The sequence below is a fragment of the Poromitra crassiceps genome (assembly GCF_964638095.1).
Source record: "Poromitra crassiceps genome assembly, chromosome: 3".
Lineage (NCBI taxonomy): Eukaryota > Metazoa > Chordata > Actinopteri > Beryciformes > Melamphaidae > Poromitra > Poromitra crassiceps.
The window spans coordinates 56,978,714-57,004,993 of record NC_139625.1 but is presented as its reverse complement, the minus strand read 5'-3'; the positions used below and the strand labels follow the sequence as shown (position 1 = coordinate 57,004,993).

General features: G+C 44.7%; 1 protein-coding gene across 1 annotated transcript in view; it reads right to left on the bottom strand.

Annotated features, from left to right (window-relative positions):
• Positions 1-23,967, bottom strand: part of LOC310772738 (guanine nucleotide exchange factor DBS-like) — a 153,793-nt gene extending 129,826 nt beyond the window's left edge. The window contains exon 1 of the mRNA XM_083632647.1: positions 23,828-23,967. Within this exon, the coding sequence (XP_083488773.1) occupies positions 23,828-23,894 (67 nt within the window). The 5' untranslated portion in view covers positions 23,895-23,967. The remainder of the gene's footprint in view (positions 1-23,827) is intronic.
• Between the last annotated feature and the right edge of the window lie 2,313 nt (positions 23,968-26,280).

Sequence of the window (26,280 nt, the reverse complement as noted above, 5' to 3'; positions counted from 1 at the left end):
CTGGACATATTGCAGTCTCTGGGTGGATTTGGTGGGGAGGCCTGCAAGCAGGGAGTTGCAGTAATCAATGCGGGAGGAGACGAATGCGTGGACCAGTTTTTCTGCGCGGCTTGGGGTAGGAGGGGTCTGAGCTTTGAGATGTTCCGGAGATGGTAGAATGAGGTTTGGCAGATGGATTTGATGTGGGCGTCAAATGACAGTGTTTGGTCAAGTTTGACACCCAGGCTGGTGACCAGTGAGGAGAGGGGGATGGAGTGTCCATCGATGGTGATGTGGATGATGCCGGCCTGTTTTATTTGGTGAGGTGTACCGATGAGGATGGCTTCAGTTTTACTCCCGTTGAGCTGAAGGGAGCTGTTGCTCATCCAGTGGCGGATGTCATTGAGGCATTTGGTGGCCCAGGCTTGAGTCAGATGGATGTCAGGGGAGGTTTGAAAGTAGATTTGGGTGTCATCGGCGTAGCAGTGGAAATTGATGTTGTGGCTCTTCAGTATCTTCCCCAGGGGGAGCATGTACACCAGGATCCCTGTGGGACACCAGAGGTGACACTCCTGATGCTGGAGATGAAACTGCCCAGCGCGACATACTCCAGTCTTCCTGAGAGAAAGGAGAGGAAGACGTCGAGGGCAGTGCCTGTGACTCCCACCTCCCTGAGACGCTGAGACAGGATGTCGTGGTCCACCGTATCAAATGCGGCGCTCAAGTCCAAGAGGATCAGCAGGCTGGGGGAGCCGGAGTCTGCCGCCATGAGCAGGTCGTTCACGACTCTCACCAGGGCTGTCTCAGTGCTGTGTGATGGTCTGAAGCCGGACTGGAAGGTCTCATAGAGCTGCTGGGATTGGAGGTGGTCGTGCAGCTGGACGGCAACAACTTTTTCCAGAACCTTGGCAAGGAAGGGCAGGTTGGAAATTGGTCTATAGTTAGAGAGCACCTCCGGGTCGAGGTTGTGCTTTTTAAGTACCGGTCTGATGGCTGCTAGCTTGAGGGAAGGGGGGACTTCGCCAGTGGTCAGGGACCTGTTTATTATGTAGGTCATGGTGGGAGCGATGGCTGGGAGGCACAGTTTTAAAAGCGGAGTGGGGATAGGATCCAGGGAGCTGCTGGAAGAGTTCATTTTGAGAATGGTGGCCGATAGCTCATCACTCGTCACCTCTGCAAAGGAATCCAGTGTTTGACCGTTATAGGGGGGGGGGGCGGGGGGAGGGGCAGGGTGAGTGGGGGTGATGTTGTCCCTGATTCCTTCAATCTTCGTTTTGAAGAAATCCATGAATCGGTTGCAGTCATCAACAGATGGGTCAGTCGCAGAGGAGGCCCTGGGCTTAAGCATCCGATTGATGGTGGAGAACAGGTGCTTGGGGTTGGTATGGCCAGAGTCAATGACGGTGGTGTAATATGACATCCTGGCAGCCCTCAGTGCGGCGGAGTAGGCTTTCTGGTGTTCTCTCAGGGATAGTTGGTGGATGGTCAGACCGGTTTGTCTGAAACGGCGTTAAATTTTCCGCCCCTCTGATTTCTGGGCTCTCAATTCATCAGTGTACCAGGGGGCAGAGCGACGAAACGACACTGTCCGGGTTTTCAGAGGGGCAAACCTGTCTAAACCATCGTACAGAGTACTGTTGTAGTGGTGTACTTGCTCTTCCAATGAGAGGGCAGGGTCAGGCTCAGACAGGTTGGAGGAGAGGGCAGATGAGAGCAGGTCATGGTCGATATCCTTGGTCCTGCAGAAGGTGATGGGGCGTTTGGTGCTGGAGGTAGGTGGTGTTATCAGGACCTCCAGTAGCACCAGACGATGGTCAGAGATGCCAGGCTCGATGACCTGGGTGCTGCTGACTGTGACATCATCACCAGTGATGGCAAGATCAAGGGTATGGCCATGCTTATGGGTTGGTCCCTGGACATGCTGTGTGAGAGGGAGGCAGTCCAGGAGGTTGATGAAGTCATTGGCCAGTGAGCAGTTGGGGGCATCAATGTGAATATTAAAATCACCAAGTACCACCAGCCTGTTGAAAGTGGGGCAGAGGGTCGTGAGGAGCTCGGAAAAGTCAGATATAAAAATTGACTGGGCTTTAGGTGGCCTGTAGATGGAGACCAGGAGCAAGGGTTCAGGCAATGAGCATCTTGCAGCCAGGCATTCAAAAGATGAATAATCGGGGACTTGTACTTCAACAAGGTCAAAAGTGTCAAAGTGGTCTTTAATGTAGTATATGACTGATGATGCTATGCCCTTTGATACATGCAGGGCTATGAACTGAACTGCTTGACTGTACAAGACCATGAGTAAAATAAATTACTATTTGTCTAATTTTGACCATCATCATCATCATCATCATCATGTCACATCCCAAAATGATAATTGAGGTTCCTTGGACATACTGTATACTTAAAATGACCAAGAAAGAGTGGGAAGCTTGGTAAGACAGAGCAGAACTCTTCTTTCAGGTATTTCAAATATATTTGACTACAATTCCTCAGACTACGCTCAGTGCAACACTTTCACATCTTGCCACATCAAACAGACTGCTGTTTGCTGTCTTAACGTTTCATGTCTTTGTGACACAGCATTTTCAGAATAGCTCTTACTAAAAATAATCATCAGACATGCTCTAAATACAGACCTTGGCCCACAGGGAATAGGCTAGAACAGATTTAGACAGTCACCGACAAGCTAAAGAGATAGTAAAATTAGAGGTAGACCGATTAATCGGCGCCGATTAATGGCATTTTTAATTAATCGGCAGCTGCGTGGATCACAAGGCCGATTATTATGGCAGGGTAAAAACATGTAACGTGACATGCCGGCAGGGTAAAAACATGTAACGTGACATGCCGGCAGGGTAAAAACTTGTAACGTGACATGCCGGCAGGGTAAAAACATGTAGTGTGACATGCCGGCAGGGTAAAAACATGTAACGTGACATGCCGGCAGGGTAAAAACATGTAGTGTGACATGCCGGCAGGGTAAAAACATGTAACGTTACGTGACATGCCGGCAGGGTAAAAACATGTAGTGTGACATGCCGGCAGGGTAAAAACATGTAGTGTGACATGCCGGCAGGGTAAAAACATGTAGTGTGACATGCCGGCAGGGTAAAAACATGTAGTGTGACATGCCGGCAGGGTAAAAACATGTAGTGTGACATGCCGGCAGGGTAAAAACATGTTACGTGACATGCCGGCAGGGTAAAAACATGTAGTGTGACATGCCGGCAGGGTAAAAACATGTAGTGTGACATGCCGGCAGGGTAAAAACATGTAGTGTGACATGCCGGCAGGGTAAAAACATGTAGTGTGACATGCCGGCAGGGTAAAAACATGTAACGTTACGTGACATGCCGGCAGGGTAAAAACATGTAGTGTGACATGCTGGCAGGGTAAAAACATGTAACGTTACGTGACATGCCGGCAGGGTAAAAACATGTAGTGTGACATGCCGATGCCGGCAGGGTAAAAACATGTAGTGTGACATGCCGGCAGGGTAAAAACATGTAGTGTGACATGCCGGCAGGGTAAAAACATGTAGTGTGACATGCCGGCAGGGTAAAAACATGTAACGTTACGTGACATGCCGGCAGGGTAAAAACATGTAACGTGACATGCCGGCAGGGTAAAAACATGTAGTGTGACATGCCGGCAGGGTAAAAACATGTAGTGTGACATGCCGGCAGGGTAAAAACATGTAGTGTGACATGCCGGCAGGGTAAAAACATGTTACGTGACATGCCGGCAGGGTAAAAACATGTAGCGTGACATGCCGGCAGGGTAAAAACATGTAGTGTGACATGCCGGCAGGGTAAAAACATGTAGTGTGACATGCCGGCAGGGTAAAAACATGTAACGTTACGTGACATGCCGGCAGGGTAAAAACATGTAACGTGACATGCCGGCAGGGTAAAAACATGTAGCGTGACATGCCGGCAGGGTAAAAACATGTAGTGTGACATGCCGGCAGGGTAAAAACATGTTACGTGACATGCCGGCAGGGTAAAAACATGTAGCGTGACATGCCGGCAGGGTAAAAACATGTTACGTGACATGCCGGCAGGGTAAAAACATGTAACGTTACGTGACATGCCGGCAGGGTAAAAACATGTTACGTGACATGCCGGCAGGGTAAAAACATGTAGCGTGACATGCCGGCAGGGTAAAAACATGTAGCGTGACATGCCGGCAGGGTAAAAACATGTAGCGTGACATGCCGGCAGGGTAAAAACATGTAACGTGACATGCCGGCAGGGTAAAAACATGTAGCGTGACATGCCGGCAGGGTAAAAACATGTAGTGTGACATGCCGGCAGGGTAAAAACATGTAACGTGACATGCCGGCAGGGTAAAAACATGTAGCGTGACATGCCGGCAGGGTAAAAACATGTTACGTGACATGCCGGCAGGGTAAAAACATGTAGCGTGACATGCCGGCAGGGTAAAAACATGTAGCGTGACATGCCGGCAGGGTAAAAACATGTAGCGTGACATGCCGGCAGGGTAAAAACATGTAGCGTGACATGCCGGCAGGGTAAAAACATGTAGTGTGACATGCCGGCAGGGTAAAAACATGTAGTGTGACATGCCGGCAGGGTAAAAACATGTAGCGTGACATGCCGGCAGGGTAAAAACATGTAGTGTGACATGCCGGCAGGGTAAAAACATGTAACGTTACGTGACATGCCGGCAGGGTAAAAACATGTTACGTGACATGCCGGCAGGGTAAAAACATGTAACGTGACATGCCGGCAGGGTAAAAACATGTAACGTGACATGCCGGCAGGGTAAAAACATGTAGCGTGACATGCCGGCAGGGTAAAAACATGTAACGTTACGTGACATGCCGGCAGGGTAAAAACATGTAACGTGACATGCCGGCAGGGTAAAAACATGTAGTGTGACATGCCGGCAGGGTAAAAACATGTTACGTGACATGCCGGCAGGGTAAAAACATGTAACGTGACATGCCGGCAGGGTAAAAACATGTAACGTGACATGCCGGCAGGGTAAAAACATGTAGCGTGACATGCCGGCAGGGTAAAAACATGTAACGTGACATGCCGGCAGGGTAAAAACATGTAACGTGACATGCCGGCAGGGTAAAAACATGTAACGTGACATGCCGGCAGGGTAAAAACATGTAACGTCACGTGACATGCCGGCAGGGTAAAAACATGTAGCGTGACATGCCGGCAGGGTAAAAACATGTAACGTGACATGCCGGCAGGGTAAAAACATGTAACGTTACGTGACATGCCGGCAGGGTAAAAACATGTAGCGTGACATGCCGGCAGGGTAAAAACATGTAACGTGACATGCCGGCAGGGTAAAAACATGTAGCGTGACATGCCGGCAGGGTAAAAACATGTAGTGTGACATGCCGGCAGGGTAAAAACATGTAACGTGACATGCCGGCAGGGTAAAAACATGTAACGTTACGTGACATGCCGGCAGGGTAAAAACATGTACTGTAGTGTGACATGCCGGCAGGGTAAAAACATGTAGTGTGACATGCCGGCAGGGTAAAAACATGTAACGTTACGTGACATGCCGGCAGGGTAAAAACATGTAGTGTGACATGCCGGCAGGGTAAAAACATGTAGTGTGACATGCTGGCAGGGTAAAAACATGTAGTGTGACATGCCGGCAGGGTAAAAACATGTAGTGTGACATGCCGGCAGGGTAAAAACATGTTACGTGACATGCCGGCAGGGTAAAAACATGTAACGTGACATGCCGGCAGGGTAAAAACATGTAACGTGACATGCCGGCAGGGTAAAAACATGTAGTGTGACATGCCGGCAGGGTAAAAACATGTTACGTGACATGCCGGCAGGGTAAAAACATGTAACGTGACATGCCGGCAGGGTAAAAACATGTAACGTTACGTGACATGCCGGCAGGGTAAAAACATGTTACGTGACATGCCGGCAGGGTAAAAACATGTAGTGTGACATGCCGGCAGGGTAAAAACATGTTACGTGACATGCCGGCAGGGTAAAAACATGTAGTGTGACATGCCGGCAGGGTAAAAACATGTAACGTGACATGCCGGCAGGGTAAAAACATGTAACGTGACATGCCGGCAGGGTAAAAACATGTAGCGTGACATGCCGGCAGGGTAAAAACATGTAACGTTACGTGACATGCCGGCAGGGTAAAAACATGTAGTGTGACATGCCGGCAGGGTAAAAACATGTTACGTGACATGCCGGCAGGGTAAAAACATGTAACGTGACATGCCGGCAGGGTAAAAACATGTAACGTGACATGCCGGCAGGGTAAAAACATGTAACGTTACGTGACATGCCGGCAGGGTAAAAACATGTAATGTGACATGCCGGCAGGGTAAAAACATGTAGTGTGACATGCTGGCAGGGTAAAAACATGTAACGTTACGTGACATGCCGGCAGGGTAAAAACATGTACTGTAGTGTGACATGCCGGCAGGGTAAAAACATGTAGTGTGACATGCCGGCAGGGTAAAAACATGTAACGTGACATGCCGGCAGGGTAAAAACATGTAACGTTACGTGACATGCCGGCAGGGTAAAAACATGTAACGTGACATGCCGGCAGGGTAAAAACATGTAACGTTACGTGACATGCCGGCAGGGTAAAAACATGTAGTGTGATATGCCGGCAGGGTAAAAACATGCAGCGTGACAATTTATACTCGATGTTTATGATTACTACATGCATAGACATCGGCCCCCGCAAACAGACGCGGGATTAGTCCCGCATGATAAATTCAAAATATGTGGGAATTCCTGAAAATATGTGCGATTCCCGCAATCGCGCGGCGAATTTCAGGCCCACACTCTTTTGTAATAATATTAAGAGAGTTTGGGAGATTAATCATCTCCCAAACTCTCTCAGTTAATAGAATAATACAGTTGAGGTCTCTGACATACAGTACGTGCTCTCCCTTAAATAGCTGACCAGTCACTTCTGAAATAAACTGCATAACCCAATGTATTTTTCTATTTCATTAATAAAATAAATAAAGCATGTTACTGGCTAAGATAACCATCTTAGATGTATATTAGATTCTCAATGTGCATGAATGGATAATGGAATTATAGGCTACCGTACTTGTTTTTTTTTACCCAAATACTCTCATTCATTATTATGTTTAAATCATTGTATTTTATCGAACACAAAAAATAAAATTTAAAAAAATCTCTAAATAGCTCTCTAAATATCGGCATTGGCCATTGAAAAGCCCATATCGGTTCAACCTCTAATTAAAATCATCAAGCGAGCATTGCACAGCGCACCCATGCACAGCGATCAGTGGTGCACAAACACACCTCTCACTCTCTCTCTTCCCTTCTGTCACAAGAGTCTGCAGGTAATTATACAGCCATCTATTGTACCACCTTGGGTAAATAAGGATGTAGGGCCATATCTTACGCCCAGTGCAAGGGCAAAGGCCAGATCTTTGCTAGTTTCTAGCACTCACAATCTCCTTTTTTCTCAATTACTACTGGGTTTGATGTACTGACCCAGTGACCCAGTGGCACTTAAAAGAAAAAGGAGAGATTTTGAGTGCTAGAAACACCTAGCAAAGATGTTGCCCTTGCACTGGGCGTAAGATAGCCCGTAGTAGTATTTGACTCTGCCATTTCCTTCAACAGCATCAGTTCTTATTCCAGGCTGGGCCTGGAATCCTTATATCCTTAATCCTTATATAACGGATTATATAACGAATTTTTCAAAATGTATATGGAGAAAATGAATGGGGAATTCACTTCTGGGGCAAGACATGTCACATGACTGTTGAGCTCTATAGAAGAAGACATGAGGAGTGAATCCTCATTGCAGCCATGAAACACATGGTAACATGACTGGCCATTCAGTTCCATAAACATTTATCAAGAGGTACAGCTGCTCTGGAGTCAAAAACAACCTTATTGGTTGAGTTACACCTCAATGGGCGGAGCCAAGAACCACAGTTTCCATCCCCGGGATAAGTAAATAAATGTAATCCCAGTGCAAGAGGTCATGGTAAATGTGCCATAGGTCATGAACGAAGAACAAAAGGACAAAAAAAAATGTATGCATATTTTGATCACAGTCGCTTCACTGCCATTCAAGTTTGCCAGTTAGCTAACTGAAGCTCCAAACATCTGTTTTTATCGGAGCACAGAAAAGTGGTCCACCTTGGACCACCAACATTGGTGGATTTGCTGGGTGGGAGATAGCAGAGCCTACCAAAAATTTCCACATATCCTACGTCATTATTGGCTTGAAAATATGAGTTTTAATCACTTTTTGGATTCAACTGTTGGAGGTTGCTGTTGGCTCTGTGTGTGTGTGTGTGTGTGTGTGTGTGTGTGTGTGTGTGTGTGTGTGTGTGTGTGTGTGTGTGTGTGTGTGTGTGTGTGTGTGTGTGTGTGGCAACGAATCCAGTGCCCTGCTGTAGGTATATGCTCTACAGTAAAGTGATGGCATTTCTAACACAATCACTGATCATGACGGCAACTAGGCCCAGGTTGAAAACAACCAAAATGATCCTTTAACCTGGGTGTCCGGGTACTGCAGCGAGAGGTTCCCTGCCTGCCAACGTGTCACAGGTTCAAGCCCCCATCATACCTCGGGCTTGGTCGAGCGTCCATCCAGGCACAATTGGCCGTGTGTGCGGGTGGGAAGCCAGATTAAGGGTATGTGTCCTGGTCGCTGCACTAGTGCCTCCTCTGATCGGTCTGGGTGCCTGTTCGGGGGGGAGGGGAATTGGGGGGAATGGTGTGATCCTCCCACGCGCTACGTCCTGCCGGTGAAACTTCTCGCCGTCAGGTGAAAAAGAAGTGGCTGGTGACTGCACATGTAGCCAAGGAAACAAGTGCTATTCTACAACTCTCTCCAGATCGGCAGAGGGGGTGGAGAGACAACCAGGACACCCTAGCAGGAAATTGGGCAAGTACCATTGGGGAGAAAATTGTGGGAAAACTTGATCAAGAACAGAAAAGAAAAAAGAAAGATCCTTTAACCTATGAAGATGGGCCATCATTATTCTGACAATAGAAAAGTGGGTAAAGAGTTTAGATTGGTTTCTGCTCACTACACCTTTGAATAGATGTGATCAGAGCACAGGTTCAGTTCATACTCAAAAGCATTAAGTATTGGAATCATAAGCTACAATTAGTCCACTTACACAGATGACACATTGCTTAATATGGGTTTCATTTGCGTCAAATAAACAAGACTATCAGTACATACTGTACAAATATTCTGAATTCCATGTCAAAAGAATGCCAAAAACGTAACCCGTTTACACCCAAAATTGAACTCCACATGGACCCTTACACGCAGTGACACACACTTCATACAACACAGCAAAAAACCCAGTGACACGCACGTTCACACACCCCTATACAGAACTCACTGTGCAGGTGCAGACAGCACTGGCTGTATCTGTAGTAGCTCTCCATCTCCTCCAGCGAGATGCAGACGGATCTCTCTCCTCCACATTCCTTCTTAGCCGAGCATTCGTGCATCTCAGCCCTCGCTCCGCTCCCCTCTTCTCCCCCTCCTGCCATCATCTCCGTGGGCAGAGAGACGAAGAGAATCGCCCTCATCATCCTGCTCTCCTCATTTCTCTCTGTCCTATTCCCTCCCTCTATCTATATCCCTCTCTATCTCTCTCTGTCTGTCTCTCTCTCTCCCGCACACACACACACACACCTGTCAGAGTTTTTCGATTGATTGCACCACTCCTCTTACTTCTGCCCCTCCCTCTCACTGCATTTGTGTGGTAAATGCATGTGTGAATGAAGGAGACAGAATGATATATTTGCCTATTTACAGTATCCATTCCCTATATACGTAGGCTACTATTTCTTCCTTGTTCTAACAAACCATTTAGGACGAATGTACAACCTCTGATGTTCCAGCTGGCTCACTGCTACTTCCAAACAGCTCACAAAATGGATTGACTTCACATTATAATCACGTCTTGCTGTTTTTGCCCACCACAGCTTCCTCCCTAAACACAAAACACCTGCACACTGCAAAAGATCTCCATCTCAGCATTTAATCTTTAATCAAAATTAAAGTTGAAAGCTAAAGGCTTGTGGCTGTTAGCTTAGCATAAGCACAAGTTTGTTCATTTTTGTTTTGTTTGTAGGCTACACTTTTGAATGTTACATTGATATTGCCAATAATACTAGCATTATACATAAACAGTTTGTCAGTGCTATGCAGTAAACCATCAAAATCTGGTCTTAGCCATGTCCGTTAGTAGTCTTTTATTGGCTTGTTTGTTAGCTTAATTTGCTAGTTTTAGCTTGCATTGAGAAATTAGAGGTAGAGCGGAATGTCCCAGTTGGACTCTGATTCATAATAGGGTGGGTACTTGTCTCCCAAAATGTGCTTAAGCAAGAGTTAGGCTCAAGAGTTAAGCAAGAGATTATATAAATTATATAAATTATTGGCCTAAGTTGTCTTGTTTACTTTATAAACATAAATTATATAAATTATTGGCCTAAGTTGTCTTGTTTACTTTATAACCGTTCTGTAATACTTTTTTTTACATCACTACTTATGCGTGGAACACATTTGCAAGAGGACACTAGGCTGTGAAACACAGATTGGATCGCGTAGACTAGGGATGTTAATGATTAATCAACAATCGATTAATTGATCATGAAGAATTTGATCGATCAAACTATATGTTAACCGATTAATCGACAATGTAGGCTATGTGCTATTTGTCATTTTTATTTTCTTTGCTGAAATTATTTAACACCACAAGGGTGAAATGTAACTTTCACTGCTCATACAGAGGAAGAAGAAAGCCAAGCTAGCAGGCAGAAAGTCCAGTGTCGGAGAATTTCACCCATCCTCCTCGACCTGAGTGCAGCCTTCGATACCGTGAGCCACGCCATCCTGCTGTCCAGACTTGAGGCTCTCGGTATCGAAGGCACCGCACTCAGGTGGCTCCAGTCCTACCTCTCCAACCGCTCCCACTTCATCTCCCTCCACAACCACTCCTCCGCCCCCTCCACAGTCTCACACGGTGTCCCCCAAGGTTCCGTACTCGGCCCACTCCTCTTCCTCATCTACATCCTCCCCCCTTGGTAACATCCTCCGCCACTTCAACCTCAACTTCCACTGCTACGCCGACGACACCCAGATCTACTTCAGCACTAAATCCCCTCAGAACCCACCCCTCTCCCATATCAACTCCTGCCTGTCTGCAATAAAAGTCTGGATGCAACACAACTTCCTTCAACTAAACAGCAATAAAACTGAACTCCTCCTCATCGGCTCCAAATCCACCCTCAGCAAACTCAACAACCCCTCACTCACCATCGACTGCACCACCGTTTCCCCATCTCCTCAGGCACGCAACCTCGGCGTAATTTTTGACCCCACCCTCTCCCTTGAACCCCACATCCGCCATATTGTCAAAACCTCCTTCTACCATCTCCGCAACATCGCCAAGATCCGGTCCTCCCTCTCACACCCTGCTGCTGAAACACTCATTCACGCCTTCATCTCCTCCCATCTGGACTACTGCAACTCACTCCTCTACAGCACCAACTCCACCCTCATCAATAAACTCCAACTGGTTCAAAACGCAGCCGCCCGTCTCCTCACCCACACCAAATCCTGGCACCACATCACCCCAGTCCTTCAACAACTCCACTGGCTTCCCATCTCCTCCCGGATCACCTACAAAATCCTCGTCATCACTTACAAAGCTCTCCACCAACTGGCCCCCCCATATCTCACCAATCTCCTCTCCCCCTACCAACCCTCCCGTTCCCTCCGATCCACCTCTGCCGGCCTTCTCTCCACCCCCAAATCCAACCTCCGCAGTTTCGGCGACAGAGCTTTCTCCAGGGCAGCTCCCAAGCTCTGGAACTCTCTCCCCCCGGACATTAGAGAATCAGACTCCCTCAATGTCTTCCAATCCCGCCTCAAAACCCATCTCTTCTCCTCTGCCTTCTCCTAGCTCCCCCTGCCTATCCCTGTGTGCCTGTGTCGTGTTTGTCCATTGTCTGTTGCACTTACGTCGTCCCCGACCCTTTAGTGTTTCTTTGTTTGTAAAGCGTCTTTGAGTCCTAGAAAAGCGCTATATAAAACCCATGTTTATTATTATTATTATAAAAAGACAAAAGTATTCATTGTAAACATTGTAATGCAATGTTGAAATGTGTCATGTCCACAAGCACAATGACAGCTAATGCAGGAAGTTTTATATGATTAATTGATCGTTAACATGACCAATTAATCGATTAAGGAAGACGTAGACAGTCATTGGACAAGTTTTAGTAGGGATTCTAAAAACATAATCATAAATGAGACCCCAGGACTCATACTGTATCTCACTGGCTTCCCACCCGCAGACACAGCCAAGTGTGTCTGTAGGAACATCTGACCAAGCTGAAAATACAGCTACCAGGAATTGAACCTGGGTCTCCACGGTCGACAAGTGCTTTTACCTCTACTACCCAGAGCTACTGTAACATTATGAGCCAATAGTGTTATCAAACTACTATATTGTTTGAGTGTCTAAACTGAATCTGATCTTAACCTGTAACCCTAAAAGTTACAATAGCCTAATAAAAATGCACTCATATTACATGTATAAACACAACACACTCACCTTGTCTGTTAACCTGGGTGTATTTATGATTCCGTTTGTTTTGTGCTGGTTGTCGATAACAACAAAGACTGACAGACATGATAAACACAGACACACAGCGTTTGTCTTTCTGACTGTCTACCTGTCTGTTTGTCTTTCTAATCTATTTCTTTGCCTTTCTGTTTGTGTCTGCCCCTTTATCTGCCTTGTCTGTCTCTCGCCAATACATTTGGCGAGTTAGACAGTGGGTCAGTCAACAGCCTGCATATACAGTACTGTATGTTCCTCCGGCTGGTGTATGGAGACGTCGGATAAGTTATCAATTAGCCAGTCAGTAGGGCTATTTAAGGTAATCAATTACCAAGGTGAAACGCCGGAGTGCTGCATTCAAGGCCACACAGTACATAGAGAATCATCATCAGAAAGTGACACTACTACCCCTGCTGGTCATTCCTGGTTATTTTTATTTTATTTTATTTTATTACATTTTCCAACAGACAAGTTTGTCAACTTCAATCCATATTTAATGGAACACAAAACTAACTTTTACACACCACGACAATCGTTTTGTCACACATTGGTGGTGAGCCACATACGAAATCAATGAGATTGACCAATTTACAACTAAATTTAACAATTTACGTTATAGGAGTAACGTATAAGAATGGAAACACTTGTCACATTTCATTCATGAGCTTTGACAACAACCACAAGGGGTTGTAAGTTTCCCTCCCAGTCTCTATGGACAAACTCAGGTTGCAACGCTACTGCACCACTGGCGCCGGAACAAGGGGGACATGGGGACATTTGGTCCCCCTAATTTTTTTTTTTTTTTTTAATCTGAGGGGGCAACTGCCCCTGATGCTTAGAGCCCACTTTACACTGTTTACACAGCCTGTGATGCTTGTTAAAGCCGTGATCATTGTGGGATTATTACACCTGAGACAGACAGACCCGGGGATCAAGTTACAGAGAGCCCACTTTACACTGTTTACACAGCCTGTGACACTTGTTAAAGCCGTGATCATTGTGGGATTATTACACCTGAGAGACAGACAGACCCGGACTCTGTACTGCACTCACTGTCATTGGCTGCTGCTATAATCGTATACGGTTATTGTTATTTTATTTTTGTGTTGAGATGACAAGTTTTGCACTGTGTTTCAAAGTGATAATAATAATAATAAGTTCAGTGTTTCTGCCTGTGTTGCTGTCTGTTGTAGTGTAATTGTAAAATGACCTAAAGGGAGAGCAGGTCACCAAGTGAGTGAGAAAAGGAGAAAATACTGAATAATTACATCACTACAGTATAATCCTAATGTTAATTTAAAATGAGATATTCCTCTAAATATGGCTAAAAATCATCCAAACGTCCATAAAAACGTCAATTTTTCGTGGGCCGGCACGAGAAAAAAAAAAAAAAATCCCCCTTATTGCAAACTCGTTCCGGTGCCACTGTACTGCACACCCAATATTTCAGAGGGACAGATTTTCTTCCCACATGAAAGCAATGGAAGAGAAAGCAGGGTGCATGTGTAACCGAGTTGAATCAGCACGGATTCCTCGTGAGTCCCGAGTGGTAGCGAGTGGATTGGTTAAACTCACTCCCCAGGTATAAAGGCATGTTAACCAGCTCCGCCAAGGGAGCTAGCTCTCTTGGTGTTGCGGTTAACATGCTGGACTCCCAAGCCGAGGGTCGGCAGTTCGAATCGACCCCTGGACAAGCCCTTAACATGGGTTGCTGCAAGTACCACCTACACAACGCCGTTACACATGCAAATTGAACTAATACAGCGCACGTCTCATGTTAACCTACTTAGCTGCATCTTAAAACCTCTTGTTCAGATGAAAACAGATGCTTAAAGGACTATCTGGAATTTCTCCTGAGTATATACATTATGCATAGAAATATAAACACCGGAACTTTTTGCAACTTTTCTTCCCCAAATATCACTCAAATTGCCTGTGCATTTCGCTTGCCAACAGCTTAAAAACTCCATGTAAAACTTTGCCTGACACTTGATGTTAGACTTTGTATCTCATCAGTTTTTAGAAGAAACAAAATACTGAGGTCCTCCTATTATGTTTGAATGATGATGAGGGACACAGCAGGGGGGATCTGCTCATATTTATAGGAAATCCTGCCCTGTCATCATCCTGTCACATTGATTTAAATAACACACCACAACCTAACAGTGTTCCTACACATTTTCAACAACAACAACAAAATATATATATAATATACATGATGAGTCTTCATCATGAAGACTGTTCTTCACAACGACAAATATCAGAATGTGAGATCATTGGCAGGGTTCCTACAGTACATATTTTAAAATTCCAGATTTTCCTAGGCAGACCCTATGCTGACAGCGGCTGGGTAATAAGAGCATCCCTCTATCTGAACATTATTCTTCACATCAACAAAAACTGTGGACTGATAGCAGGTCTACAACAACATAAAAGCTATAATTCTGTGTGTATCAGGCCTGAACTACCACATTTTCCATACTTGTTCAGACATTTTTTTAAATTCCCTAACTATACAAGACCTGGCTGGAAATGATCAAATTCATTTTTAATTCTTTTCCAGACCTGCGTAGGACACACTTAGAAAAACATGTCCAATTTAACCTCACACACACACTCACACAAACTAAACCTGTCCAGACAAAAATATATATATATACCTTCACTATCAGTGCACGCACGTGTGCACACTAGGGCATTCACAGACTAGTCGAGTAGTAGTAAAACCACTAGTCGACACTGTGCTTAGTAGTCGACTAGTCTTTTTTCTTTTCTTTTTTTTTTTTATCTTTAAGAAAGAACATGAGGTATTTACACAACATACATGGACTATCATATCCCATATCCCCCACAAAGAACATCAAAACACAACAAAACAAAACAAGAAAACTGCATAAGATACACAATAATCCAAGAACAAACAAGACTATTGGACAAACAACCAAACAAAAACAATGCATTCAAAGTAAATACCGTAAATTCCGGACTATAAGCCGCGGCTTTTTTCCCGTTTTTTGGCCCCTGCGGCTTATATAACGGTGCGGCTTATCTATGGATTTTTTCAGAAAAAAAAAAAAAAATACAAATAAAATCTCTCTTTTTTAGCACTCTTTCTAACTATAAATCCACTTCTGTTTTAATTTCCTCTCTTGCCCTCTTTTCACCACACCGCGGACACTGTGTGCACTGTAAAAATAAACAACGGTGGTGTTGTGTTATGTTGTTTTGTTGAAATGTTACGGTAATACGGTAAATGGGAGCTTCCTCAAACAGCCATCTCTTTCCCGACAATCCCCTCTGTGCGTGACCACTTACATATGGTAATTACGGTAAGCAAACGGCCACTCGGCCATCAACTCCCTCCCCCGACTACCAGGAGAAAATCACAAACTTCGGCGAATTCACACAAAGGAAGATCAAGGAATATTCACAACAAGACGAGCAGTAGAAGCAACACTCTCACTTACCATGGGGAAGGTACGCAGAAATTCACACGACGCAGCTTTCAAGTTGAAAGCAGTCAATCTCGCATTAAAAGAGGGAAACAGAGCAGCCGCGCGTAACCTGGGCATCGATGAGTCAATGGTGAGGCGTTGGACGGTGCAGCAGGAGGAACTGTCTCAGTGCAAGAAGACCAAAAAGTCCTTCAGAGGTCATAAAAGCATCCACAATCACCAACGGGTTCCAAAACGCTGGACTGCTGCGGGATGAAGAGGATGACGCCGCCACAGCTGGCGCTGAGGGCCGTCAGAGGCTTCAGAGGCTGTTCGATGCCGACAGTGACGAAGAGGAGTTCGTTGGTTTTGAGTGACAATGAAGGAGAGAGGAGAGTGGTTGACGAAGCCACCCTGAACCTGTTCGTTTCCGACACTGAAGATGAGGACTTTGGTGGTTTCAGTACGCAGGAAGAAGAGGAAGACGAGGATTAGTGACTTGACTTCTCTGGTTACAGGTTTGCTGCACATATAGCCTATTGTTGTGTGATTTTGTCTGGGGATTAGTGACCTGACTTTTGTTTTGTTTTGTTGAAATGTTAATAAATGGGAGCTTCCCCAAACAGCCATCTCTTTCCCGACATTCCTCTCTGTGCACGAACCCTTTCATATGGTAATTAAACATCAAAACACCCGCGGCTTATAGACCGGTGCGGCTTATATAAGAAAAAAATAGTCAATTTTGGTCCCGCGGCTTATATACCGGTGCGCCTTATAGTCCGGAATTTACGGTACATAGATCTTGCCCTGTTGGCAGCTAGGAAATGCATAGCTTTAAATTGGAAAGCATCCAATCCCCCAGCTGTAGTTCACTGGTGGAAGGAACTCTCAAGCTACCATACGTTGGATAACATTTACTACAAGAGCAAAGGCAGATTCTTAGACATCCCCAAAATATGGCAACCACATACAGAGTTTGACTTTAAGAACTTTTTACCCCAGTGTCATTAGGCTTATCAGGATAGGAGCTGAATGCATTGTTTTTGTTTGGTTGTTTGTCCAATAGTCTTGTTTGTTCTTGGATTATTGTGTATCTTATGCAGTTTTCTTGTTTTGTTTTGTTGTGTTTTGATGTTCTTTGTGGGGGATATGGGATATGGGATATGATAGTCCATGTATGTCGTGTAAATAATACCTCATGTTCTTTCTTAAAGATAAAAATAAATAAAAAATAAAAAAACGACTAGTCGACTAGTAAAATTCACTAGTCGTGAATGCCCTAGTGCACACACACACACCCGCACGTGCACACACACACGCGCGCACACTCACCCCTAACCTGTTCTCCGGCTCAGTCCGTGGCACCTGTGTGTGTGTCGCTGGGTCAACAGACTGACAGACACAGACACATCGTGAAGCAGTCGACTCAACGCCTCTTGGCCCTCTTGAATCAACTCCAAAAGAGATGTTGCCATATCTGTGTGTTTCATCTGAATGTCTTATCCGTGGTAAGCTGCTCTAATATATGACCAAGACCCATATGTTTGCATGTGTGTGTAATGTGACGTGTGTGTGTGTGTGTGTGTGTGTGTATGTGTCGGCGAGCCAAATCAAATGCAGTCTCCTTAAGATGGTCTGCCCTCATCCCCCTCAATTAGGCTTGTGTGTGTGTGTGTGTGTGTGTGTGTGTGTGTGTGTGTGTGTGTGTGTGTAGTGTGCGATTGTTTATCTCACTTCATGTCCGCTGTGTGCAGCAGAGGAAGTGAAGGGTGGGGGTGAGAGGTATAACATAAACCCCCCTTCAGCTAATTACTATACCATGGTGGACGTACGTGTGTGTGTGTGTGTGTGTGTGTGTGTGTGTGTGTGTGTGTGTGTGTGTGTGTGTGTGTGCGCGTGTGCGTGTGCGTGTGCATACGCGTGTATTGAAGCGAGGTACATTGTCAACAGTTTTAGAGTGGATTTTACAGTGGATTTAAAGTGAAGGTCACTGAGTTCATAATCTCCCTACTAATCATGACAATCGGGTAAGGCTGTGCAATTAATCAAATTTTTATCTCAATTTCGGCTTCCCACAATTATGAAAACAAGATAATCGAGATAAAACTATAATTTTTTTATGTATTATTTATTTTATTTAGGCTATTTATTTCGCTGTTTATGTCTTTGTTTTCAGTTAAATTGTATTTAAATGTAAAAGAAATTCAATATTAAAAAGATAAGTTATTTTTTCCAATTTAAAGTCACTCACCGTCTCCACTACTCCAAGCAGAAATTAAACAGGATCTTCCCTACTGTATCACCACTGTGTGAAAGGTGTCAAGTGTCGGAGGGAACACTATCTCATGCCTTTTGGTTCTGCCCTTCACTGACGGGATTCTGGGCCAAAATATTTGACTGGTACTCTAAGGATGCTCAGTCTTCTCTGAACTTCCCTACAGCTGTGCAACAGTCTCTGACACAGGGGACAACTGTTGCCAAGAAACTAAGGAATGGAAGTCCCCCTCTTCACCCTCTTTTCAATTGTGGCTGACGGATATGACCTCTGTTATACGGATGGAGAGACTTAGGACCAACTAAATTGGGACGTTTTCAGTTATTTGGGACCCGTTTCTGGTCTATCTCGCTGAAGTTGGGGGCAACGGGTGACTCGCCTGGCTGGTTTCTCATGGACCCCTTGCATGGGATCCCGGGCATAATATCTTCTACAAACCTATAGAGGGTATGCATGTGATGTCACAGAGGCAGAAGTCACTGTGGGGTCACGCCCACTGAGTCACAGCAAGACTGAGCTTGAATGCAGTAATCAGCCTAGATAAGTGACACCTGCTGCTCAGGGAGGAACTTAAACTCGTTTTGACACTCATTCCCGATTGAGGGGGCGTGTTCCAGTGGGTGTGCATACCCTCTATACGCACCATATGTGACTGGTAGCGTGACGTAATACCGAATGTCGACAATATTATGTATGTTTGTTTGTGTTTTTTTCTTTCTTTTTCTTTCTTGTGTCTGAGCCTATTTGTTTGTCTTGTTCATGTTTTATTTAAAAAAGTTGAAAATAAAATATTGGAAAAAAAAAGATAGGTTTTCTCAAGTTCAATAAATGCACAGTTTTGCCAAAGTCAAGTCAATGAGTAATCGCGTTAAATAATCGTGATCTCAATATCAGTCAAAAATAATCGTGATTATGTTTCGAGCAGCCCTACAATCGGGGGGGGGGGGCTAAAGGGGACTCTAGTGCAGGCGCGTGCTTCAGTGAACTAAAGTGCATGCACACAGTGTCTTGCTTGTTTAATGTAATGTCTGCAGGTTGTAGATGATGATAAATCAAATCCATTACAGCAGCTCATGTGATGTGACACATACAGTACAACTTGTAGTCAGGGGTCACCAACAAAGTATTCTGAGCAAAGCTGCCAGCAAGTCAGAACCACACACCCAACAACAGCAGCAGGCCATCCTTTCTGCTCAAACAGACCCCTACAATGCTGTACCTGAACCAATGACACTATCGACATGCCAAAGAGGGAGGCAGATGTGTCGATATTTATCAGTTGGGTCACATGATTTGTTGTTTGTTTGTTTCATAATTACATTACAGTATGATTGAATTTGTGCTCATTCAAAGATAGTGTGATGAAGGGCTCAAAAGAGTTTAAAACAGGTCAGCTATTTGTTTATAATGAAGATTTTTGTTTCCCTCTCAAAAGGCATAAAAAAACATCAGTATCGGCCAAATTGTTATTTTACACATCGGTATCGGCCCAACATTTTGCAATCGGTGCATCCCTAGTTACTAGCATACACCATTACAGCATCTATAACATTACTGTTTGTTATGCTGACATCATACTGTACTTTACATTACGTCATTTAGCAGATGCTTTTGTCCAAAGCGACTTACAATATCACAATTTGTCAACAGGACAGAAAACCACTATGCAACACAATCAATGACAGCTAAGATATTTTGATGGACTACCACCATGTAGGATGTAGTTTGAGAAGGAATAACATGTAGCATTAGTATTTTTATTTTTTTTATTAAAAGATGTTAGTTCAAGAAGGGTCCAGGTGTAGCCTGAAAAGGTGAGTTTTTAGTCTCCGCCGAAAGATTGGCAGTGATTCGGCCGTTCCGACCGAAGGGGGGAGCTCATTCCACCATTGAGGGGCCAGGGACGAGAAGAGTCGCGATCGGGACGGGCAACTTTTGAGCCCACGTAGAGGTGGAGGAGCGAGGCGATCTGGACGGGTGGAGGAGCGGAGGGAGCGATGAGAAGTTTGGAACTTGACCATAGATTGCAGATACGAAGGGGCTGACATGTGGACTGCCCTGTAGGCCAGTACCAGTGTCTTGAATTTGATGCGAGCCGAGATGGGAAGCCAGTGAAGGTCACGGAAGAGGGGAGTGACATGAGAATTTTGGTTGGTTGAACACCAAACGGGCTGCAGCGTTCTGAATGAGCTGAAGCGGTCGGATGGCTGCAGCAGGTAGCCCAGCCCTACTTAGCCGAGTGCTGTTCCCCTTACTCACTCCCATGGTGTGTTATTCTTTTCCTTCCGCAAACTTGATCTGTAAACAAACTGACACATGCTCTACACAAGGGGGAGGAGGCGTGGCCTTTGCATCATTTACGGAGACCATACGCAACTTACATAGGGAGCCTTGTCCGGCTCTGCAGGGCAGGCAGATGAGATGCTCAACTAATGACAAGGTTAAGAAATGGTATGGTCCACTTTAGGAGTGACTCAAATGATATTACAAGATTCTTCCAGGCATGAATATGGGAAATATATTGTACGACCTCTTTGACCTCTTTTGGGGAAGTCCAAGTCTTAATTAGGGGGGTCCACAAACCCCCAATCCCTCCCGTAATTCGAAGCATGGTGGGCAGGGCTTCGGGGATCTGACTGGCTGAGCGAGGCACGCTCAGTTTAACTGCCTGAGACTGTGAAGAACGAGCACACACACACTAGCCAATAGGAGCGCAGACATGTTTGTGGCAGCAGAATCAACCAATGGAAGGCTGTAAACTGCAGCTACGGTTCGATTCCGGGAATCTCTGCGAGTGTCTGTCTGTCGAGAACTGTTTGTCCGGCGATCTACTTCACATTTGGTGGGTGTATTGCTGGGTACTGAAAGAAGTCCAGTGTCCACTGTGAAGTTGTTTGGATGAGTGGTTCTCGAGTAAGCTGCAAGCAGCAATCAGCCCGTTCTGGACAGGGACGTATTGAATGGGCACTGCGGTAATCTATTATAACATAAAATATATATATGAATACATTTGATAAAGGTTAGATTACCGTGTGACTTAACTGGAAAGTCCTTTATTCAAAGCCCCGGAACGACCGGAATCTGGGCAGGGAAAGGGATGAATATCTGAACAACTAGCAGCAGTCCTTGAGCAAGGCACTTACCCACAAACCCGTGCCCAGGATAAATCAAGGTTAACAAAATGATCAAACAGTGAGCTGTCACTCCTCCCTGTATGGCTGTTGTTGCTTTCTCCTGAGGAGATGTTGAATGTGCTTAAAGCCTGCGCCTTCCTAAAGAAAATCACATGACCTTTGTTTCACTGAGGATCATCATCGACCATTTGCACAAACATTCCAAATGTAAACTTCAAAAGGAAACAACAAAGAGCAGTCATGCACTTTTCATTACATTACATTCGACCATATTAGATTAATTAATCCACCAAGCAGAAGAGTCACAGTGAGAAGTTCAAGAAGAATGGCCCTGCAGCTCCGAAATGACTTGGAGACAAACAGAATGATTCTGGATCCTTCTGGGTAAGGCTCACTCCCCAAAAGCATCTTGGTGCTAGCGTAGCATGGTGGCTGAGGCATGACTTTCACATTCGTTTTACATATGAGTTGGTTGCAATTGTCATACGAGCAGTGTGATGACAACCACTTTAAATGCAGTGAGCTTGGAGACAGTTCAGTTTCTCTGGTGTGGTCGATAAAGTCAGTGCATTTTGAAAAAATAAGCCTTATTGACTGATTATAGTTTGCATGTACTAGGGTCTAACTAGGGTTAGACTGATATAATGATTTGCCGATATATTGGAACGGTATTTGCGTTTCATTATTTATCAGATATCAGTCAGTGCCAATTTAATGGACTGTAAGACTGTCAGAAACTTTATTTGAATATTTAATATTTTCAATTCTGACAGACAACTGTGATGATGATTGATCAACAGCAGCAGACTGTCTCCTAGCACTGACTACTACAGCCTCCATAGCTGCAATGCTCCACGTTCCATTCTCTTGCGTATGATCTAGAAATAATAGCCTACATCTTAAGATCTTTTATGAATCATTACAATCCTCTTTTAGAAATGGTTCACACTGCACCCTACTGCCCCCCCATGGTGTATTTTAATAGAAGATTGTAGCTCCTAAAGATTCATTAAATGTTGTAAGTGGTGCCACTAAGCAAAGTCACATGAAAATTGGCAAAATATATATATATACGGTATATATATATTTTTTTTTCATTTTCTCTCCGTACAGCAGACATCTGGGCTACTCCCAACAACAAATTAACATCACATATCAATAGTAGTGGAGCAGATTAAAGAAATATTTGTCCTATATATTAGCATGGCAAATAGGTTTTTATCAAAAGACCAATCCCACATTTTGGTACTTCTACATTAAAAGTGAATTTAATCAATTCTGCTCCCCTACAGTGACTTCATCACCAATGACCAAAACAACAACAGAGTATCCTTCCTCTCATTCTGGCATACCGGTAAGACAGAGACCAAAATAGAATGTCCTACAACTGACTCTTGTATCAAACAACTGCAGCCAGTGACCCTGACCCTGTTCCCACCTGACATTAACACCCATGCTGGGTGTTAATCAGATAGAGGAAACACGCCCCCGCACACAAACGCAGCATTACGGCTAAAAACTGAACACCATCTAATGTAAATCCCGGGTCCAAATCACCAGAATTTAATCAACTGATCCATCGGCCAAAGGCTGGTCTCTCCAGTGTCCACCAAATTTCAGCCAAATCAATTCCGAACTTTTTGAGATATCTTGCCAACAAGGAAAAACACAAAGCCAAAACTATAACATTCTTCAAACTTGGAGGTGGAGGTAACAAGTGTAAATGGAACCCACATAGCAATTACTAAACAGAAATACAACCAGGACAGGACAAGACAGTAACATACTTGTCAAAAATGAATTGCCAGGAGGATACTGGTGGACAGAAAAGTGATCATCGTCAATTTTAAAAAGACAAATATTACCACAGGAATTGAGGTGTGTGGCAGTATGAGAGAAATATAAATCTCTGTGTATACAGGAGATGGATATAAGATTAGAATTATAGCGTCCTTTTGTGTGCCTTCAGGATAGTTCTGAGATATTGAGCTTCAAAGTTTTCAGCATCCATTGCATTAAATGGAGATGGGTCCGTTTGTTTTAGAAATTACAGACTCAAAAACCATTTTCAAAAAGAAACCACACGTGTAATTTGTCATGAGGCACTCACATAATAGGTTCATGTTACTAACTCAGTTTTGGGAAGGGGGGGATCGGATATAACCTTATAATTCCAAGGTCACATAAATGTCATGTGTATATGCAATCCAGCTAAATCATAGACTGATAAGACAGATCATAGACAGATGTATATGCCAAGTGGAAAGTGAATGTTTTGAGAGTGCAGTTCCCACACAAAAGCAAGAAGAAACTGAACCACAGTATTGTACCTCCGACTTTCACTGTGGTATTAAAAAATATAGACAGGGTTTCTTACCGCTGACTGCTGCCCCCACCTCCAGGGTTTGCTCCAGCTCCTCCAGGGCTGACAGCTTCTCTCCCATCTTTGTCCGAACACATGTACGTCACACCTCCCTGAAGAGCACAGACGCAATCAACAACACATCAGAATAAACCGACCACTAAAAGTGACACCAAACAATAGTTCAGTTGTCGACCTGTGACAGAAAGAGTGACTACAGCGGGAATAATGACTAGAGCGAGAGAGGAAGAGTCTGAAGTGCTGTCCATTTAATTTGGTCGACAGCAACACCAGAGAGAGAGAGAGAGAGAGAGAAGGAAGGGGGCAGACCCAAACATGACAGCACTGAAGGCACTTGTGCAATTGCATAACACATAACATCCACACTCGTGCAGACCCCACACACTCGACACACACACACACACACACACACACACACACACACACACACACACACACACACACACACACACACACACACACACACGCACGCGCGCACAAACACACTTATATCCTCATGCTGCAACTGATGCTACAGTAAGTATATTACACTGTTGAGTAAACTCCATGCTAACACCTTCAAAACGACCCGGGTCAAGATCAGTGTTGAAACCTTGGTCAAACTCTAATCCACATGTCAAGTTCAATATGTCGCCACTCGCCAAGTAGGGGTGGGCGATATGGCAAAATATCATATCACAATTTTTTTCAGTCAGGATCCCGATCCTGACTCGGGGGCACGGTGGCTCAGTGGTAGAGCTGTCGCCTCGCAGTCAGAAGGTCCTGAGTTCGATTCTCGCCTGGGACACTGCGGGCGCTGTGGTTGTGTTCCCCCCATATCTTCAGTGCCTACTGCCCAGGTGGGGTATCTCGTCGTAAGGGCCTTTCTGTCTGTGTGGAGTTTGCATGTTCTCCCCGTGCTCCCCCAGGGGGGTTCCTCCGTATATAACCCCCCCCCCCCCCCCCCCATTAAAAACATGCAGAAGATCAGATCGTCATCGTCATCCGACCAGTGACGACAACATCCGAAGTCGGTCCCCGGACGCTGTACGAGAAAGCGACCACTGCTCCTGGCCTGCCCCCCGGAGGAAAGGACAAAGCCAGGATGGGTTAAATGCAGAGGACAAATTTCACCGGCCACCGTCAGCATGTGTGTGTTTGTGGCCCTCCGTGCATGTGTTGATGTGTAACCGTGTGACAATAAAAGACGGGCTTGTCCGTCTGAAATAGTTTTTAATCGTTTTTTAATCCACGATCTTATCATGATTCTTTTTCATGTTGGTTAAAGACTATTTTGCAAGTTACTGATCAGTACAATTAGGGTCGAGCGAGCGATATGGACCAAAAATCATATGCTTTATTTGTAGGCTTAATGGTGATATCTTGGTATTTTGTAAAATGGACTAAATGTTCAGTTGTAAGTCAAAGCTACTGTACATGTGAGATGTCACAAGCACTTTTAATGACTCAGTGGGTAAAGGCAAATTATAGAACAGCTAGAACATTCTGGTAAGCTCAGAAAATGACATCACTTTACTGTAATGCAGACTTTAAGACAACACTTATACCATATCACGATATTACCATCTCCAAAGTCTAAGACCATGTCTAGTCTCGAATCACGATCTCAATATAATATCGCTATATTGCCCAGCCCTATCGCTAAGCAGAATTTTTTAGTACCTGTAGGAGGGGAAGGGGGGGTGGGGGGGGGTCACAGAAAATGGATAAGCTTGAATGGCTGTAATTAACTTCTTGTCCAATTTGCTCTTGATATGCGGAACTATGGTCCGTGAAATTAAATCACATCAGTAGGGGAACAAGGAAGTGACGGCTGTTGATGGCCGATGACCGTCGTGGAAGAGTTGTGGCCAACTTTTCTTTGTTGACAAGTTTGTTGTCAGCTGAGTTTCCCTGCTCGTTCAGCTTTAAGGCCCAATTATACTCCATTTTCATACGAAAATAAATACTTCCATGCGTCTTTCACGTTGGTATCGTGTTAAGCAATACATCCACCAGTGGGCAGTAGAGAGTCAAATGTGTGAGTGTGTGTGTGGTTCTGCTCCGGTTCATGCCTATCCGTAAGCTTTCAGAGGATGGACAGAAATACACACAAAATGAACGCAGAGTACAGACAGAAGGATCTGTCCATCTCCATTTTTTACGTAGAGTCTAATTGGGCCTTTATATGAAATGACGGAATTTCCTGAATCCTGGGTTATAAAAGGATAGAGGCTATTAAGATTTAAAAAGCACAAATAAATGATTTTCTTAAAATATTGGCCATTTGGTGGCTGTTTGCCTTATGACGATCACCAATGGAGGTCATATACTGTAGTTTTTATACCTTTTTATTTACCACTACATCACTGAGCACAACCCTACAGTCTATTACGTACGTGTGTGTGTGTGTGTGTGTGTGTGTGTGTGTGTGTGTGTGTGACTTTAATACCGCTAAAGCAAACAGC